At 44.9% G+C, this 16979-nt stretch overlaps 1 protein-coding gene across 1 annotated transcript in view; it reads left to right on the forward strand.

The window, feature by feature from the left end:
- DOCK8 (dedicator of cytokinesis 8) overlaps positions 1-16979 on the forward strand; it is a 234866-nt gene that overhangs the window by 145105 nt on the left and 72782 nt on the right. The window contains 6 exon segments of the mRNA XM_038527147.1: positions 1240-1335; positions 2093-2327; positions 5100-5264; positions 6683-6852; positions 9687-9782; positions 12908-13003. Of these exon segments, the coding sequence (XP_038383075.1) occupies positions 1240-1335; positions 2093-2327; positions 5100-5264; positions 6683-6852; positions 9687-9782; positions 12908-13003 (858 nt within the window).

Raw genomic sequence — 16979 nt, forward strand, 5'->3', positions numbered from 1 at the left:
CCCAGGAGTCAGGTGAACAATGTAATGGGTGGTGGGTCCTGGTGGAATGTGTTCACCATGGAGACTGTGTGCCCCTTGAGGGTCACAGCTGCTCTCTGCCCCACAGATGGATGCCACCCTGGGATGAAGGCCCATGTCTTCGTATCATTCAGTTCTCAAGGGAGGTTAGAACAAGCTTTTGGGGCACCTTGGTGGCTAAGTCGGTTAAGTGTCTTAACTCTTGATTTCAGCTCAGGTCATGATCTCAGGGTCATGAGATTGAGCTCTACATTGGACTCCATGCTCAGTAAGGAGTCTGCTTGAGGTTCTCTTTCTCTCTCTCCCTCTTCCCCTCTTCCCACTCACTCTGTCTTAAATAAATTTAAAAATCTTAGGGAAAAAAGGAAAGTAAGCTTTCATGGGAAATTTCTTGACTTTCAAATGTTGGCAACTAATTCAAAATGTTTCCAACATTGGTCCAAACAGAACCTGTCTGTAGGCTGGATCCACTGTGGGCTCCAGCTTGTGACTCTTAGATACTTCCAGCAGTCCACACCCCATGCACACATCCTACTCTTGCAAGTACAACATGTTTCCTTCCACTAGAATGCAAGAGACACCCACACTCATGCAGCTGTGTCAGGCTAGGCTGTTCTCAGTGCTGTGTGATGATGTCTCTAGAAAATGACTGTTCTGATGGAAATGTAAGGCAAGAAATGGTCCCCAAGGACTGCAGGACCGTTGATATATATATATATGGTATAAAAGAGTCATTTTGAGTAATTAATGTAGGAGCCTAGCGGGACTGCTCTTTGGAAACATTTTGTTAAAAGCAAAGTAACTACAGGTACTTGAAAGCATTAAAATTTCATGTCTCAGAAGATATTCTACACTTTGTCTTGACATTCCTGATTAATGTGGAAATTGCTGCAATATGACTTTATTCTGATCCTTAGAATCCAGGATTATCAGTGCTGGATGGGAGCTTAAGACTGATCACTCACTTCAGACCCCTCTGTTCAGTGTAAGAAAATGAGAGTTAATTCGAACTGTCAGAGTAACAATAACCAGTTCCATGAAGAACCGAACCTGGGGATAGGACTCCTAACTCCCAGGCCAGTTGTATCAGGCTTCCAGGGAGGGTTCTGTTTGTGTAACCCTGACACTGACCCTCCAGCTGCTTCGCTCTGCTTGTCAGTAATCGGAACAGGGGATTGAATTTTGCTAATCTTTTAATTTTCTTTTTCTTTCTTAACACAGAAAGTCCCTTTACAGAATCCTCCCATTAAGTGGGCTGAAGGACACAAGGGAGTATTTAATATTGAAGTGCAAGCTGTTTCTTCTGTTCACACCCAGGTAAGGGAACTTCAAAGTCCTCTTCAAATCAGAGCCAGAGGCTCATAAGGAAGACGGTGCAGCAGAGCAGCCTCTATGGACAGTCCAGTAAAAGATCAGTGACAGTCTTTGTGCAGGGATTAAACAAACAAAATCACCTTTTAGTTCTCTGTAGAGGCTACAGGCCTGTTCAGGTTTTATTTGTCATTTAAATGGAGAGACCTCATAAAAATGGCTAGCACCTAGATGAAGGAACACTTTTTTTTCCTTCCAGTTCTCTCTCCCTCCTTCCCTCCCTCCCTCCCTCCCTCCCTCCCTCCTTCCCTCCCTCCTTCCCTCCCTCCCTCCTGCCCTCCCTTCTTTCCTTCCTTCCTTCCTTCCTTCCTTCCTTCCTTCCTTCCTTCCTTCCTTCCTTCCTTCCTTCCTTCTTTTTCATTCTTTCCTTTTCTTACTGCCATCTGCACTTTATGCTTGCTCAGACCCCTTTCTGGCAGTGAGTTTCACCTGGTGTGCTTGCCTCTGCCCACACACCAGGTCAGAGCCGAATTTTATTTTCTTCGGGTAATGGTTGTCAAGTGACTCTGTTTCGTGCCCCATCACCCTATGGAGGAGTTTGGAACCTCAGCCTGAGACAGCTGGATCCTCCAGCTCCCTTCGGGTCTGGGTGACCAGACAAGAGACTCTGTCCAGGAAGGAAGAAGGGCTGTCTGTGTTCATGCCTCCACTGGGCAGCGTGGACGAGGTCAGCCCCATGAGGCCCATCTCTCCGTCTCCCCAGGACAACCACCTGGAGAAGTTCTTCACCCTCTGCCACTCCCTGGAGAGCCAGGTGACCTTCCCCATCCGTGTGCTGGACCAGAAGATCAGCGAGACTTCTCTGGAGCACGAGCTGAAGCTCAGTCTCATCTGCCTCAATTCCTCCCGCTTGGAGCCCCTTGTCCTCTTCCTGCACCTGGTGCTGGACAAGCTCTTCCAGCTGTCCGTGCAGCCCATGCTCATCGCCGGACAGACAGGTGGGAGGCCTGCAGGGCTTGCGAGGAGTCAGGGCGGGTGGGCTGCGCTTTGTACTACATGTGATCTTCCAGAAATCCTGAGAACAGGGGACAATGGGATCTTCCTTTCTATTGCTGATGTGAGTCCAAGGGAAGCCAGGTCCAGTGATTATTTTTTTGTTGTTGAGACTCCCTGGGAGTTTTTAAAAAAAAACCCAAAAACCTATTATTATAGGATGCTTCAAGTTATAGTTTTTTTGTTTTGTTTTGTTTTGTTTAAAGATTTTATTTATTTATGTGACAAAGTGAGAGAGCACAAGCAGAGGAGTGGCAGGCAGAGGGAACAGGGAGCCTGATGTGGGGCTCAATCAATCCCAGTGGGATCATGACCTGAGCCAAAGGCCATGGCTTCACCAACTGAGCCACCCAGGTGCCCCCCAAGTTATACTTATATGTATTGAATGATTAGACGCAATCTTTCAAATTCCATTTCTGGCAATTGGTGGACTTACTCTACTTCTGAGATATTTTGTTTGCTTGGCCAATGAGGAAATACAATGTTGGGAGGAAGTAAAACAGCTCATATTCCATGGAAGGAAAGGAAATTTCTAAATTGAAATTCAGTGTGATCACTTTTTTTTAATTGAAATATAATACACATACTTTAAAATTCACTAAAGCATATACAATCCATTGGCTTTTAGCTCATTCACATTGTGCAACTAGCACTGGTATCCAATTCCAGAAGGTTTTCTTTAACCCCAAATGAAACCCTGTGCCCGTTAGGATCCACTCCCCATTCACCCTTGCCCCCAGCCCCTGGCAGCCGCTCATCAACTTTCTGTCTTACAATGTATTTTAAATGCTTGCTTTGAACAAATTAACTCTAAATACAGTGTGTCAGATGTCCCTGGAGACAATGTCATGTAATAGCTGGGTGCAGTGGTTCTCTGCCTCCTGCAGTTTGACCCTGTTTTCGGCTGGGCTTATGTCATTTTGTGCCCTCCCATCCAGCAGATGTCTTTTGGGTACCACTCATGCTCCCAGTACTCTGCTAAGCTTTGTGGGCTCTGCAGTAATAGTCTAGAATATATGGGACCTTGGAAGACTTAAATCATAGCAAAGAGCAGCAACACAGGACCATCCTCAAACACAGCTAAATGTTGGGGGCGGGGCTGGTAAAAACATCCATCTGGGAGGATGAAGGAGGCCTTCCAGGAAGAAGCCAGTATTTGAGATGGGTTTGAAGGTGGCATGGGAAAAAAAGAGGCCAACATGGGGATTTTAAGATGCACAGGGCAAAAGCAGAAAACCAGAGTGTCTGGTTTAGAACAAAGTGGTTCCAAAAACAGTGTCAAAAGACACTTTCCTGGGAGTGTCAGAAAAGAAGCAAATAACACGGCTGGGCTGTGGCATGTGAGTGAGTTGGTGGGGAGGGAATGATGAGCTCATGGTCTGCCACACATGCTGGAGACCTTTCAGAGCCGGGATGAACAGGACCTCTGCTCACTGTGCCCTGGGATCTTCTCTCAAGGCTCCACAGATAGGGTATCCTATGCTGTAGGCCCGCATTGCGTAGGGGCAGCTGCTAGATGCCTGCAGAGGGGCAAGCTTGCATGCTCCCCAGATCCCTTTCCGTGCCCTCGCCCTCACATATTTGTTCCAGCTGTTTAACAGAGACCTGGACATTAGGCAAAGTGTTCATTCCTATGCTTTGAGCTGCTGCCTTGTAGCAAGTTGCCACCTGCCATGCGGAGAGAGAAGGCCGAAGAGATGGAAGCACGTGGTATAGAAGTATTCATTCAGAACCTACCTGTCAGGCACTGGGGAGACCAGGAGGTGGAGAAGTGTCCTTCATCCTGGAAGGCTGGAGGCCTGCTCTGAGAGACAGAGCTCACCGCCAGGAACAGCCCAGGAACTATGTGTCTTGGTGTCACCGAAGCCCTGTGCTGAGTGGTGTCAGAGGCTTCCTGGGGGTAGGGGGATGGTGCCCAGCAGTGAAGGGCTGGTGGGATTTTGCCGGTGGCAGCTTGGAGGGCTTTCCAGGTGAGGGCAACAGCGTGAGCAAAAGTGCAGAGCTAAGACAGAGCAGACATGTGATGGGGACAGAACGACAGCTGCCTCATTTTAAAGGAAGTTGAGTTTGAGCAGAAAAGGGTCCGAGGTTGAGTAGCGAAGGTGGAGCCATGCTCTGGAGGGCTTGGAGCTCCCGAACAAGACCGTCCACAGTAAATCAGCAGTTTTGTGCGGGCCCACTGTGGAGAAGGGTGTGAGACATCTGCATTTGTAGATGAATCTGTACCCGGAGAATCTTCAGGGGGCAACAGCGCATCTCAAACCGGGGTGGGCACGCATGAGAATCACCTGCATGTCTTGTTAAATGCAGATCCTGACTCAGTAGGTCTGCGGTGAAGCCTGAGAGTCTGTGTGTCCAACACACTCCCAGGAGACAGTGCTCATGGCAGGGCCGGTCCCACTGAGCAGCACCAGGTCACAGCCAGGTGGAGAAGGGCGGGGAGGATGTCTAGATGGGCTGGTGTCTTTGCCGTGAAGAGCTCCAGTGCTGGCCACAGGGGGCCGATGAAGGAGGCAAGGTGAGGTCATCTGCAGTAAGCAGACCAGGGGTGGAGGGGTTGTCCCCAACACAACTCGCCCTGCCCCAGCCATCGTGGTGAGCAGCCCGGTTCCTCTGGCCAGCGGTGAGGACTCCCAGACACTGCCTCAGAGAACATTCTAGTTTGGGTTCATTCACGACCAGGTGTGAGGCCACTCATTTTCCTCTTGGTTCTTTAGCCAACTTCTCCCAGTTTGCCTTTGAGTCCGTGGTGGCCATTGCCAACAGTCTGCACAACAGCAAGGACCTGGCCAAGGACCAGCACGGCAGGAACTGCCTCCTGGCCTCCTATGTGCACTATGTCTTCCGCCTGCCTGAGCCGCCGAGGGACCCGCCCAAGTCAGGTAGGGTCTCCCCTCAGCCTGGGCACCTGGCAGGCAGGCCCTGTCCCATTCCACCCCTTCCTCATCCCCACCCCCTGCCCATAACTCAAAATATAATAGCCCACAATGAAATTTTATACTTAAATTATTATTCAGTTAAAACTGATTTATTAATTTTTAATTTATTTATGGATCATTTACCCAAAACCTATGTGAATGCTGAAATTAAAAGTTTATTTCTAGATTCACCCCCCCTCCCTGCTTGCTTTCTCCCTGCCTCCCTCCCTCTTTTTTTTTTTTTTTTTAAGATTTATTTATTTATTTTAGAGAGACAGGGCTTATGAGCATGGGGAATGGCAGAGGGACAGGAAAAGAATCTCAAGCCTACTCCCCACTCCAACTCCGTCACCTGAGCTGAAATCAATAGTTGGACATTTAACTGACTCAGCCATCCAAGGACCCCTCCCTCCCTCTTTTTATACTCTAAGCATTTATTTTTTTTTTCTGCCTGGGCTATATCCCTTCCCTGGTCTTTACCCAGTGCGTAATTTCTGATTCAGGCAGGGATCTTTATTTTCAAAGATGACAACGGGTGTGTAGGATGCTAGGCTAATAATGACAAGGAAAACGATAAATATCTGATAGTGGTGGTGAGCACTGGTTCCTAAAGTTTTCATTATGAAAAGCTAAATCCCTTTCCTCATTTCCCCCCAAACTAAACTTTTGAAATAATGACCATGTATTTCTCCACTCTTCCCAATTATGTACAGAGGTAATCCTTGCAGGATGTAAAAAGTAGCATCAACAAGTTTACAAAATTCCAGGTCCCAGCAAAGAAACTTGCCATTTTTATTAATCCATTAAGCCTCAAGACAAGTTAACCTGTCATTTCAATTGAGTTTTTAAAGGTACTGGTATTATCTCATAGACTTGCATAATCACTTCGGGAGACATGTACGTACTTAAAAGTGAAAAACGATATGTAGTATATACTTACCCTCATGAGGTGCAGATGAGTCTTTGGATTCTTGGATGTCTGAAGATCTTGCATGACTTACAAAATTGTCTGAATTTAAATATTAATAAATTTACAAGTCCCCATTCCCAGCTTGCCTTGAGCAAGCAGAAGCTCTGGCAACCCTTGGGGGCTGTTTCCCCATGGCAATAATAGGGTGAAGTTCAATAGCAGTGCCTACCTTTGGATGAGGCAGGAGTTTCCAGTTTATCCCAGTCCTCACCACTCCCTGCTGCCTCATGCTCTATCTACTTACCCCCTTCTGCCCCCCCCCAAGCATTTGATAATAAGACCCTAATTCCAAGATCTAAGCAAGTGGGTTTGCATCCCCCTCTCCACCCTGTCCTCTCTGCAGTTCCCTTTCAAGTACAGTAAGTGACTCTGATCCCCTTCTGTTAACATGTCTGTACCTGGTGGGGTGCAGGTGGCCCCGTGGCCCTCCCTGACCCTCGCTACCACACATATGGACGCACGTCTGCTGCTGCCGTGAGTTCAAAGCTGATGCAGGCCCGGGTGATGAGCAGTAGTAACCCAGACCTTGCGGGGACACACTGTGCCGCAGATGAAGAAGTGAAGAACATCATGTCTTCAAAGGTACTGAAGGGGGATGCCTGGGTAGCTCAGCGGTTGAGCATCTGCTTTTGGCTCAGGTCATGATCCCGGGATCCTGGGATCGAGTCCTGCATCGGGCTCCCTACAGGAAGCCTGCTTCCCCCTCTGCCTATGTCTCTGTGTCTTCCATGGATAAATAAAATGCTTAAAAAAAAAAAAAAAAAGGTACGGAAGGTGTCAAAGCCTGGAAAGTGACACGAGCTTTTATATTTTTAACTAAAACTTTGGAGAGATAACACAAAATCGACCACTACCAGGGCCACTGCTCTGCTGGTCACATGTTCTAATGCCTCAGCTTTAGAAATGATGGAGACCATTCTGAAAAGAGACCAGACAGGCATCTGAAGATCTGCTCAGTTAGTTGAAGTTTTTGGAGTTAGTAGGAAGTTTTTACAGCACAGCTGATTTAGCCACATGGAGGCAATGAAGTCTCTTTTCAAGAAAAACCATGTAACTTTAACTTTTTTGTTGTTGCATAGAATGGTTGTTTTGTATTTTGTCTCATTTCCTGTTTTTAATGTCTGCCCTTTACATTCGTTAACATCCATAGATTATCTTATATAATAATTCCAAAGAGCAAAGCCAGGGTTTATAAACAAAAAATGAGGTCCTGAGAGGATTGATGACTTGGACTATATATAGTTTTCCTTTGATGAATTCTTTGCTTCTTCTTGATGTTATTTTTTGTTAACTGTTGTAGACTTCCAGAATTATCGTGACTATAGTACAGAAGCTTTCTGCATACTAACCTCCTTGCTGTTAACATTTTACATTAGAATAGTATGTGTGTCACAATTAATGATCAATTAATATTGATCTGTGACTATTATTAACTGAATTTCATATTTTAATTGTATTTTCTCAGTTTTTTTCCCAATGTATGTCCTTTTTCTCTTCCGGGGTCCTACCCAGGGTACCACATTTATATTTTTTAGTCAGATCTCCTTAGTCTCCTCTTCATTGTGACAATTTTGTAGACATCTCTTGTCTTGACACTTTTTGAGGAATCCTGGTCAGATACTTTATAGAATGTGTCCCATTTGCAAATATTTTTCAAACTTGTGGTATACCCACACACACCATAAAATTCACCCTTCTTAGTGAATAATTCGGTGTTGTTTGTTTTTCCACAAAGCCACCACAGATTCTTTGTCTGAATTTTCTTTCCAATTATCTGTGGCTTCTGTGGCTAAACTTTTAGAGGGATATACTTTCCCCTGATTACAATAAATCAAACCCTCTAGGTTTCAACATAATTCCTCTTACAAAATGTACCCACTTGAGACAGTATGTTGTGAAAAAAAAGGAATCTAGAGACCGAGGTTGGGTCTGGACTCTACCACCACCCAGCTGTGTGGTCATGGGTGAGTCCACTCCTGCCCTGGGTCTCATTTTCCTCATCTCTGTAGAGTTGCTGAACCCTGGATGAACTTAAGGATCATCAATAGATCCACAACTAGGGATTCTGACAATCTAGAGTGTGCACCACATGAAACTTCCTATCTCACACTTTTTGACTTACAGAATCGACCCAGGGCTGTGCCGGAGCTGGCTTCTACCAGTTTCTGAGAACTGATTATTCAAATTTTCTAGAATTTTCGGAGCCGGTTGTTAGATAACATTAAAAATGAAATTATATAAAATAATGCATAAATTATATTAATTAAAAAATAAAATACGGTATGGTATCTTCAGTTGTATCTTAACTGGACATTGGTGCAAAACCTAGTGAAACCTGAATCTGTGGTTTAGTTGCTAGTAATGAGCCAGTGTTAATTTCTTGGTTTTGACAAATGTACCAGAGTTACATAAGATATGACATCAAGAGGAACAGGGTGAAAAAGGGGCTGCGAGACCTCTATACCACCTTTGCAACTTGTTCATAAGTCCAAAATTATTCCACTTTAAAAAGGTAGTGGAACACCATCCTCACTGTTTTACTACATTTTACTCTTATCTGTTTTCTGAGGTTACTACATTTTCCTCACTGTTTTACTACATTTTCCTCTTATCTGTTTTCTGAGGTTATTTGTTATCTGTATGGTGGAAATACTACGTAATGATTTGCTAGTGCACATCTCTTCCCAACACTGTGTTCAGTGACGTCATGTGAACTTGAAATCTGCTGTGATAAAAGTATTTAAGGTACAGAAAGAAATAGGCAAATGCTGCAAATTGGCTCCTCCCCCCAAGAGCTGGTTGTTAGACATTTGCCAACACATCATGATCCAACCTCCTAAGGTAAGGTTCCTTTAAGCATTAGCATTTTCTGATTGAACAGGTGACAAGTGGCCTCCCGTTATCATTGGCAGCCTTGGTTGTTACGGTTTCCTTTAATTAAAGTGAAAATATTAAATTTCTATGTGGATTGGGTTAAGAATTTTCTACTTGTTTTGTGGCAGGGGGAGAACGTTTGTCCAGAGTCGTTTTTGACAATTTTTAACATGTTTAGGAGGCTGTACCATCCGAGCCCACAGAGAGGCACTGTTCCCACACACTTTTTATGCTCCCCCAATAAAATCAGAATGTCAAAGGGACTTCAGCACCCCCTGTTCCTAACTAGGTTTTAACTATGAGTTGCCCTGCACACTAAACTACTAACAGTGATTATCTCAGGAGCAAGTAGAATGAGGTGTGACTTGACATTCTTTGCTTCATTTTGTATTTATTTATGGCAATTGTTTTATCTTTGTAGCCAGAAAAAAAAATAAACTATGTTAAAAATGAATTCTGAGGTTGTGAGTTCCAGACCACTGGCTCATCCTTTCATTGAACCATGGTCAGTGGACAGATGAGTCATGGTTTGTGTATTTCAGACTGCTGATCGCAACTGCAACCGGATGTCTTATTATTGCTCGGGCAATAATGATGTTCCCAGTTCCACGGCAGCCCCAAGGCCAGCCAGCAAGAAGGTACTGAGTGGGGCAGTTGTGAGGATAATTTACCCATGTCCTCTCACTGTGATTGATAATAGACTCCATCAAAGTGCTCTTCTGCATCATTCCCACTCTCACGCATGTGCGCGCACACACACACAGGTGCACGCACGCATTTTTTGTAGCTACGTTCCTTGTCATCTATTTTTTGACCAATTGGTTCCTATTCACTAAGGGTTCTCCAACTTACCGTGCATCAGAAGCACCAGCAGGACTTGGTACTGATTGCTGGACCCTACCCGCCAATGCCCCCCACTCCCCCACCCCCGCCTAGGAATTTCTGATTCAATAGTTCTGAAGTGGGGGCCTGAGAATCTGCATTTCTTACAAATTCCCAGGTGATGCTCATCCAGGGACCACAGTCTGAGAACCACCACGTTAGGTTCTTTCTCAGTAGGAGGTGAGCTGGGGACAGTTACTCCTCAACAGAAGGGAATGGCAATAATTAGGTGTCATTTATTTCAATACTGTATCAAGTGACATGAAAGGCTTTCCTCAAAATTCTTTCTAATCAGCTTTACTTATGAGTTCAGAGACTTTACAAGCTGTTTGCCAGAGCATCTGATAATAACAAAAATTCTCCAGTCACAGTCGCGGGCCTGTGTGGTCTAAGGGGTGGGGGTGGGGGTGGGGGTGTCTTTTTTCTCTGCGGGGCACCCAAGAGTTGCTGCATTAGAGTAGTTACTGAAATGAAGGTCTTGAGTGTCTCTCAAGACCCTTATTAAAATGTAAATATGCTGATTGGAAGGATAACACGGGAAGCCATTTGCAACAGCTGACACCACAGGAATGTTTATTAAACATGCCAGGAGGGAATGAGCCTCAGCTCAGCAATCTTTGCACCAAGTGAGGGAAAGATCAAGCGTTGGGTGGTGGTGGTGGGGTTACGGCTGCCAGGGCCTGAGGGTGCAGACTTGTCAATAATCCGGGCCCCATATGTCTGGGGCTCAGAGGTACCAGGAGTTAATTTTCAAAGTGAAAGGAGATATGGCTAGGTGCTGAAAGTAATTTTTCACTTAACTCTAAAACTTAGCTTTGGGCTCTGCAGGGACTGGTTGCATGTACCATTTGTCCTTCTTTTTAAAAGCCATGGTTTGCCCACAGCCTGGCTTCCTTCAGGCAAGCGAGCGTGCGGTTTTGCTGTTGCCTTGATTTGACTCTGTCCCTGGTCACCTCAATGACTAGAAGAGAATCATTTCACTTTGGAGGGAAGTTTAGACACTATGTTTCTTCAATAGCTCAGCAAAAAGGATTTAGCTGTTTGGCTATCTTCTCTAACCTCGGGAGCAAGGTGTTCTAGTAATAATGTTGCCTGGTAAGCAACATAAATTACTTTAAGAAGCAGCTTATCCTCGTCTAATCTCTTCTTGCCATAAGACTCTGGCAGGCAAACTGACCTATTTTCCAGAGGTTACCTTTGAAGCTAGCGGAGCGAGTCTTTCCTAAAGGGGCAAGACCCAGGCATAGCCGACTTACATCATGTGCTTGCTTAGACCACCTGCTAGATTAACATTCTGCCTCCTGCCGCTCCCAGGCGGGTGAGCCTCATGGACGTCTCCGAGCAGCAGACAAATGCGTTTCTGTGTATTAAGATTATAAAGGTTTGACTCACCCAGTAGAATGAGGGGGAAACTCCTGACATGCTGAAGCACTTAAGCATTTTACATTCATCACCGTTAACTGGCTGAGGATATAGATAGTTAGAATCCCCAGAGATCTGCACATGGATTTTTCCATTTGTGTCCTCTTAGTATAGCTTAGTGACTCTCAAATGTTAATGTACGTAAGATGGTAAATTGAGTTGCACCCACATTATGCAGGGCAGGTACCATAAAAGTGTGTCAGGGCAGTCTTTGCTATAATCAATTTTTTTCAGGGGTTGAATTTGAAACTTAACTGCCATATATGCTTAGGGTGTGGTATTAGGCTGTTCAAATCGTTTTAGCTCTCTTACCCCCAGAAGGATAAACAGTTAATTCATCTGTATTGATTGTAGGTTTTATGGTCATCAGATTAATGAAATCCCCAGAAAATACCCAGACATCATCTTTGCTGGTAGTTAAAGTCACCACCCATCCCACTTTGCCCAGGACCAAGGGCTCCCTGGGATGCAGGACTTTTCTGTTTTCAGACCGAGACGGTCTCGGGAAAACTGAGATAATTTGGTTGCCCTACCTCTAGTCTTGAGCTCCTTCCCCAGCAAAACTGTTGTCAAGAGTCTGATGTAGCCAGATAAACCAGGGAATGTAAAATGTACCAAAGATGCAGAAGTCACCATCTGCTACATTTGCTATCGAGGACTTGGGTACATTGAAGGGAAGGGTAGACATAAAGCAGAGCTGAGGAACTTTCTAGCATCTGACCCTGGGACACAGGGAGTTGAGAGGTTGTGAGTTCAGGCTGCTACCACCATCTCACTCAGAGGATCTACTCAGAACCCCAACCCATCACGTTTCCCACAGTGCCACAATGGGATTGTGAAAACTAGAATCGTCCTCTCTGGAAGGCAGCTTAGATATCACCTAGACAGCAGTTCTCTAATTGAGGTCCCTGGACCAGCAGCACCAGCAACACCTGAGAACTTGTTAGAAATGCAAATTCTCAGGCCCTGCCCCAGATCTACCAAATCCAAACCCAAAACTCTGAGAGTGGACCCAACAGTCTTATGTGTCTTACCATTCCCTTTAGGGGATTCTGATGCACGTTCCAGTTTGACCACCATGGTTACCCTCCATTTTATGGATGAGAACATTGAGGGCAAAGAGAGGAATGGCTTGCCCGTGGTCATGCAGAAGGTTTGCAGCAGAGCCTAAGGGGAAAGTAACAGTCCCAGGTCTGACTGCTACCCAGGAATGCAGAGTCACTCCCAGGCTGAGGCCATTCCTTCAGACCTACCTCTCTTACCTGATACCATCACTCACCAACTCCTACCCACCTAGAAGGTCCTCCATCTCAAGTAGCTTCAGCATTGACTTTGCCATCCGCTGGTGGTCTGGGGCACCTGGGATGGCCATGTTAGTGACTAACAGTTGGTACAAGAGAGAAGAGATGTTGGTGTAGAAAGCACCTGTCATCTCAGACTGGCTTCTGTCATTGTCCAGCATTTCCACGAGGAGCTCGCCCTGCAGATGGTGGTCAGCACCGGGATAGTGAGAGAAACCGTCTTCAAGTACGCCTGGTTCTTCTTTGACCTTCTGGTGAGATTCTTGTGTGTTCGTGTCTGTGCGCGGCCGGGCATGAGGCATGTTACAGGAAGGCAGTGAGGTTGCCCCCACCATTTGCCCCTTAGGCACTGATGCTTTATCCTCCAAGTCGCTCCCCCTGAAAACCTCAGGTGGTTCCTTAAAATCTACCTCTGCCCAACTTCTAAGAGTTCTTGTTGATGCCCACTGGAGAACACACCTCCAGCCTCTTGCTTCTCCTCATCTGTCTTCTCTGCTCCCTACCTGGTTGATCGACCATCCTCTCTCGGGCGCCTCTTGCAATAACTTCCTCTTTTGCTTGCCTGCATCTGTTTCTGTGCCGGTCTGTCCACTCTGATGGGGCTGCCAATTCTTCAAACACATGTCATTCTCCTCTTGAAAACCCTTCAGTACTTTCCAGTGTTCTGCAAATAAAGCACACACTTTATCATGGCCTACAGAGCACTTGTATGATCCTGTTTCCTTCTAGCTCTCATCTGAGCTCCTACTAGCTTGCCCCCTCTTTCAGCCACATTGTTCCCATTTTGGTTCTTTGGAGGTATTGTGGCCTTTCCAGCCTCAAAGGCTTTCTCAGATTCTCTCTCTCCTCCCTGCCCCCCATCCCCTACACACACACACACACACACACACACACACACACACACACACACATATTTTGGGTTTGAGCTTATTATATGTTACCACCTCTGAGAAGGCTTTCAGAGCAGCTTACACTACAGTATGTCTTCCTCTCTATTATTCTCCTTTTGAACACCCTGTTTACCTCAATTCCAGCAGTTATCACAATTTAGAATTGTTTTTCTGTATTGCTTATTTAATTTCTAGGATTTGTCTATCTTCTTTATGATACTATCTGTAGCCCTAGCATGCTACTTGGTATCAGACAAGCACCAACTGATATTAATTGGGGAAGAAAGAAAAATGAAACTTGTTAATCTGTTTCCCCTGTAACTTCTATCACATGTCTATCAGAAGAGCAAAAGGCACAGCCATATTCCTTCATTTTAGAATGAAGACAGTAGTACTAATACCTGTTTTGTAATTGATCGCTGAAGTGAAAAGATTTTTACCATAAAGCAACTAAAAGTATCCATTTTATCAATGCTGATAAATGGAGATAAGTTTTGACGTGATGTTAAATGAAAAAGCTATAAAAGTATAGGCACCAACTGTAGTTAACCCATGAACAATGTGGGGGTGAGAAGCACCAACCCATGCCCCTGCATGGCTGAAAATTCGCATGTAACTTTTGACTCCCCAAAAACATAACAACTAATAGCCTACTATTGACCAGAAGCCTTGCTGATAACCTAACAGTCAATTAATACATATATTGTATGTTTTGTGTATTATATACTGTATTCATGTGATAATGTTAAGAAATCATAAGGAAGACAAAATACATTTACAGGGCTATACTGTACTTATCCAAAAAATCCGCATGTAAGTGAACCCACACAGTTCAAACCCATATTGCTCAAGACTCAACTGTACATAAAAATGTACATATGAACAATCCCAGGGATTAGGATTAGGAGGGGATTAGGATTTAGTGATAGAGTCAGCTTTATATTCACTGGGTTCTTTCTACTGTGACATTAAGTGAATAGTTTTTTTAAACTTTTATTGAGTACCCATTTTTTTTAAAGATTTTTTTTTTTTAATTTGAGAGAGAGCATGAGTAGGGAGAGGGCAATGTGGGCTCAATCCCAAAGGCTTAACCCACTGAGCCACCCAGAAGCCCCATAATTTTTTAAGAGAGAGGTGGTAAGATTTACCCCATGAGCTCTAGTTTGTCTATTTAAGTTCAAACCTAAGGACAAGGGAACACTACTGAACAATAGGATACAGACAACAGACAGGACACCTGGGTGGCTCAGTGCCTTGGGCTCAGGTCATTATCCCGGGGTTCTGGGATCGAGTCCCATATTGGGCTACCCACAGGGAGCCTGCTTTTCCCTCTGCCTGTATCTCTGCCTCTCTCTCTGTGTCTCTCATGAACAAATAAAACCTTAAAAAAGCAAACAGGATACAGACAATGGAGGCCCAAAGGAAACAAAATAAAAGTCATGCAGGGGAGGAAATGGAAAGTGATGTGCAGTTGGGTTAAAAATAAGTCATGGGGATCCCTGGGTGGCTCAGCAGTTTAGCACCTGCCTTTGGCCCAGGGCACGATCCTGGAGTCCCAGGATTGAGTACCACGTCAGACTCCTGGCATGGAGCCTGCTTCTCCCTCTGCCTGTGTCTCTGCCTCTCTCTCTCTCTCTCTCTCTGTGTCTATCATAAATAAACAAACAAATAAATAAATAAATAATAAATAAATAAATAAATCTTTAAAAAATAAAATAAGTCAGGCCCATGCCACAAAAACATCCAGGATTCCAATTTTTTAGCATCTCACCTAGTCCCAACCCCTAGCTTGAGAAAGCTCAGTTTCAAATTCTTGCAACAGCATCAGCAATGGGGGCATGGGGGTTGCTTAGTAAAATTAGGGCCAATTCTTAAAACCCTTCCTGGAACTACTGAATGCAGTAAGGAAGGATGGAAGCCAGTGGTGTACATTAACCTGTCTTCCTGGGTGACTTCGGAGCTTACTAGAGATCCACTAGTTCATGCCATCCCTGCCCTGCAAGGCCTCAGCAGGGCTAAGGGTCTTCATACCTGGTTAGCACCAGGATTTTCCATTCTAAAAGCCAGGCTTATCTAGGTGAGTGGCCGCAGCCTATGAGTCTTGGAGCAACAGTGTTAGGAGTGAGACATTGACCTCTGTGCTTCTGGCAGCAAATGGACTGGTCTTAAAACTCTCTTGAGGCATGAGTGAGAAGTATTAATACCAACACTCCATGCCCTGTCCATCCTTCTATTTACTTATCCCACTTGCTGTCAAGTTTCTTCATAAAGAGGATTCACTTGGGTCCTAATCCACCTATGGACAATTCATACAAATAATCTTCATATTGCAATTGCATGTTGCAATTGAGTTCACCTGTCATATTGCCAATGAAATGTCAAGAAGCAAAAACTAAATTTGATATTGTAGAATCTCAGTGAACAGAGTCCCAGAGGAAAGCAGGATCCCAATTCAAAAATGCTTTATGTCATTTATTCATGTGCGTGCACATATATGTCCACATTCACTTCACCTAATCATTCTTAGGTACTATTCAGTAGTTATATAAGTACAATTGTTAGACCAGAGAACCAATCCCCTAGAACGGTGGCTCTCAAACTTGGCTATGTGAAAGTTCCAGTAGCAGCTCTAAGGGCTCAGTCCTTGGAAACTCAGTAGTAAAGACCTGTGTGCGATAAATACCCTGAAGACTTATCCTCACTGCACACACAGGACACCAAAGCTAAGTAGGGTTTGCCCAGCCCTCCCACCACTGAGGACCAGAGCCTCACGACTCTAGTCCAGCTTCTGTTCCTTTGCCATTTTGCTTCTCCTTGGAAGCTCAAAGTTACAAAACATTCCCTTAGCCTAACCAATTAACAATATGCAAAACTTTTATATTCAGAAGCCAACTTTAATGCACCATTGCGCATTCCCAGCCAGAATGAACCCAGCCTTTGGAGGCCTGAGCGGCTCCGCCTGACATCCTAGAGCTCTAGGCAAGTTTGTATTCTCTGCAGGCATCACAATGGCTCTGTCCTTCATATGGTCCCAGGAACAGCTGGCATCCCTGAGGAAGGAAAAACAATGACATCCAAAACATACTGTGCATCTTGCTGTGTATGCACTGGGCACCATTTTCAGCTTTATCTCACTTAATCCTTAAGCAGCCTTGAGGCCAGAGTTTTCTATCATTCCAGTACATAGATGGGGTTGGAGGAAGTGTGGTGACTATAAGGAGGACTCTTCAGGTCTGACAAAGGCTTTGTCTGCTTTACTGCCCTTAACTACAGGGAGCTAAGAACCATGAAAAAGGTGAAAATCACTTTTGATCTTGCACATTTATTTACTGGGACTCAG

Source organism: Canis lupus, chromosome 1 (genome assembly GCF_011100685.1).
Source record: "Canis lupus familiaris isolate Mischka breed German Shepherd chromosome 1, alternate assembly UU_Cfam_GSD_1.0, whole genome shotgun sequence".
NCBI classification, from domain to species: domain Eukaryota; kingdom Metazoa; phylum Chordata; class Mammalia; order Carnivora; family Canidae; genus Canis; species Canis lupus.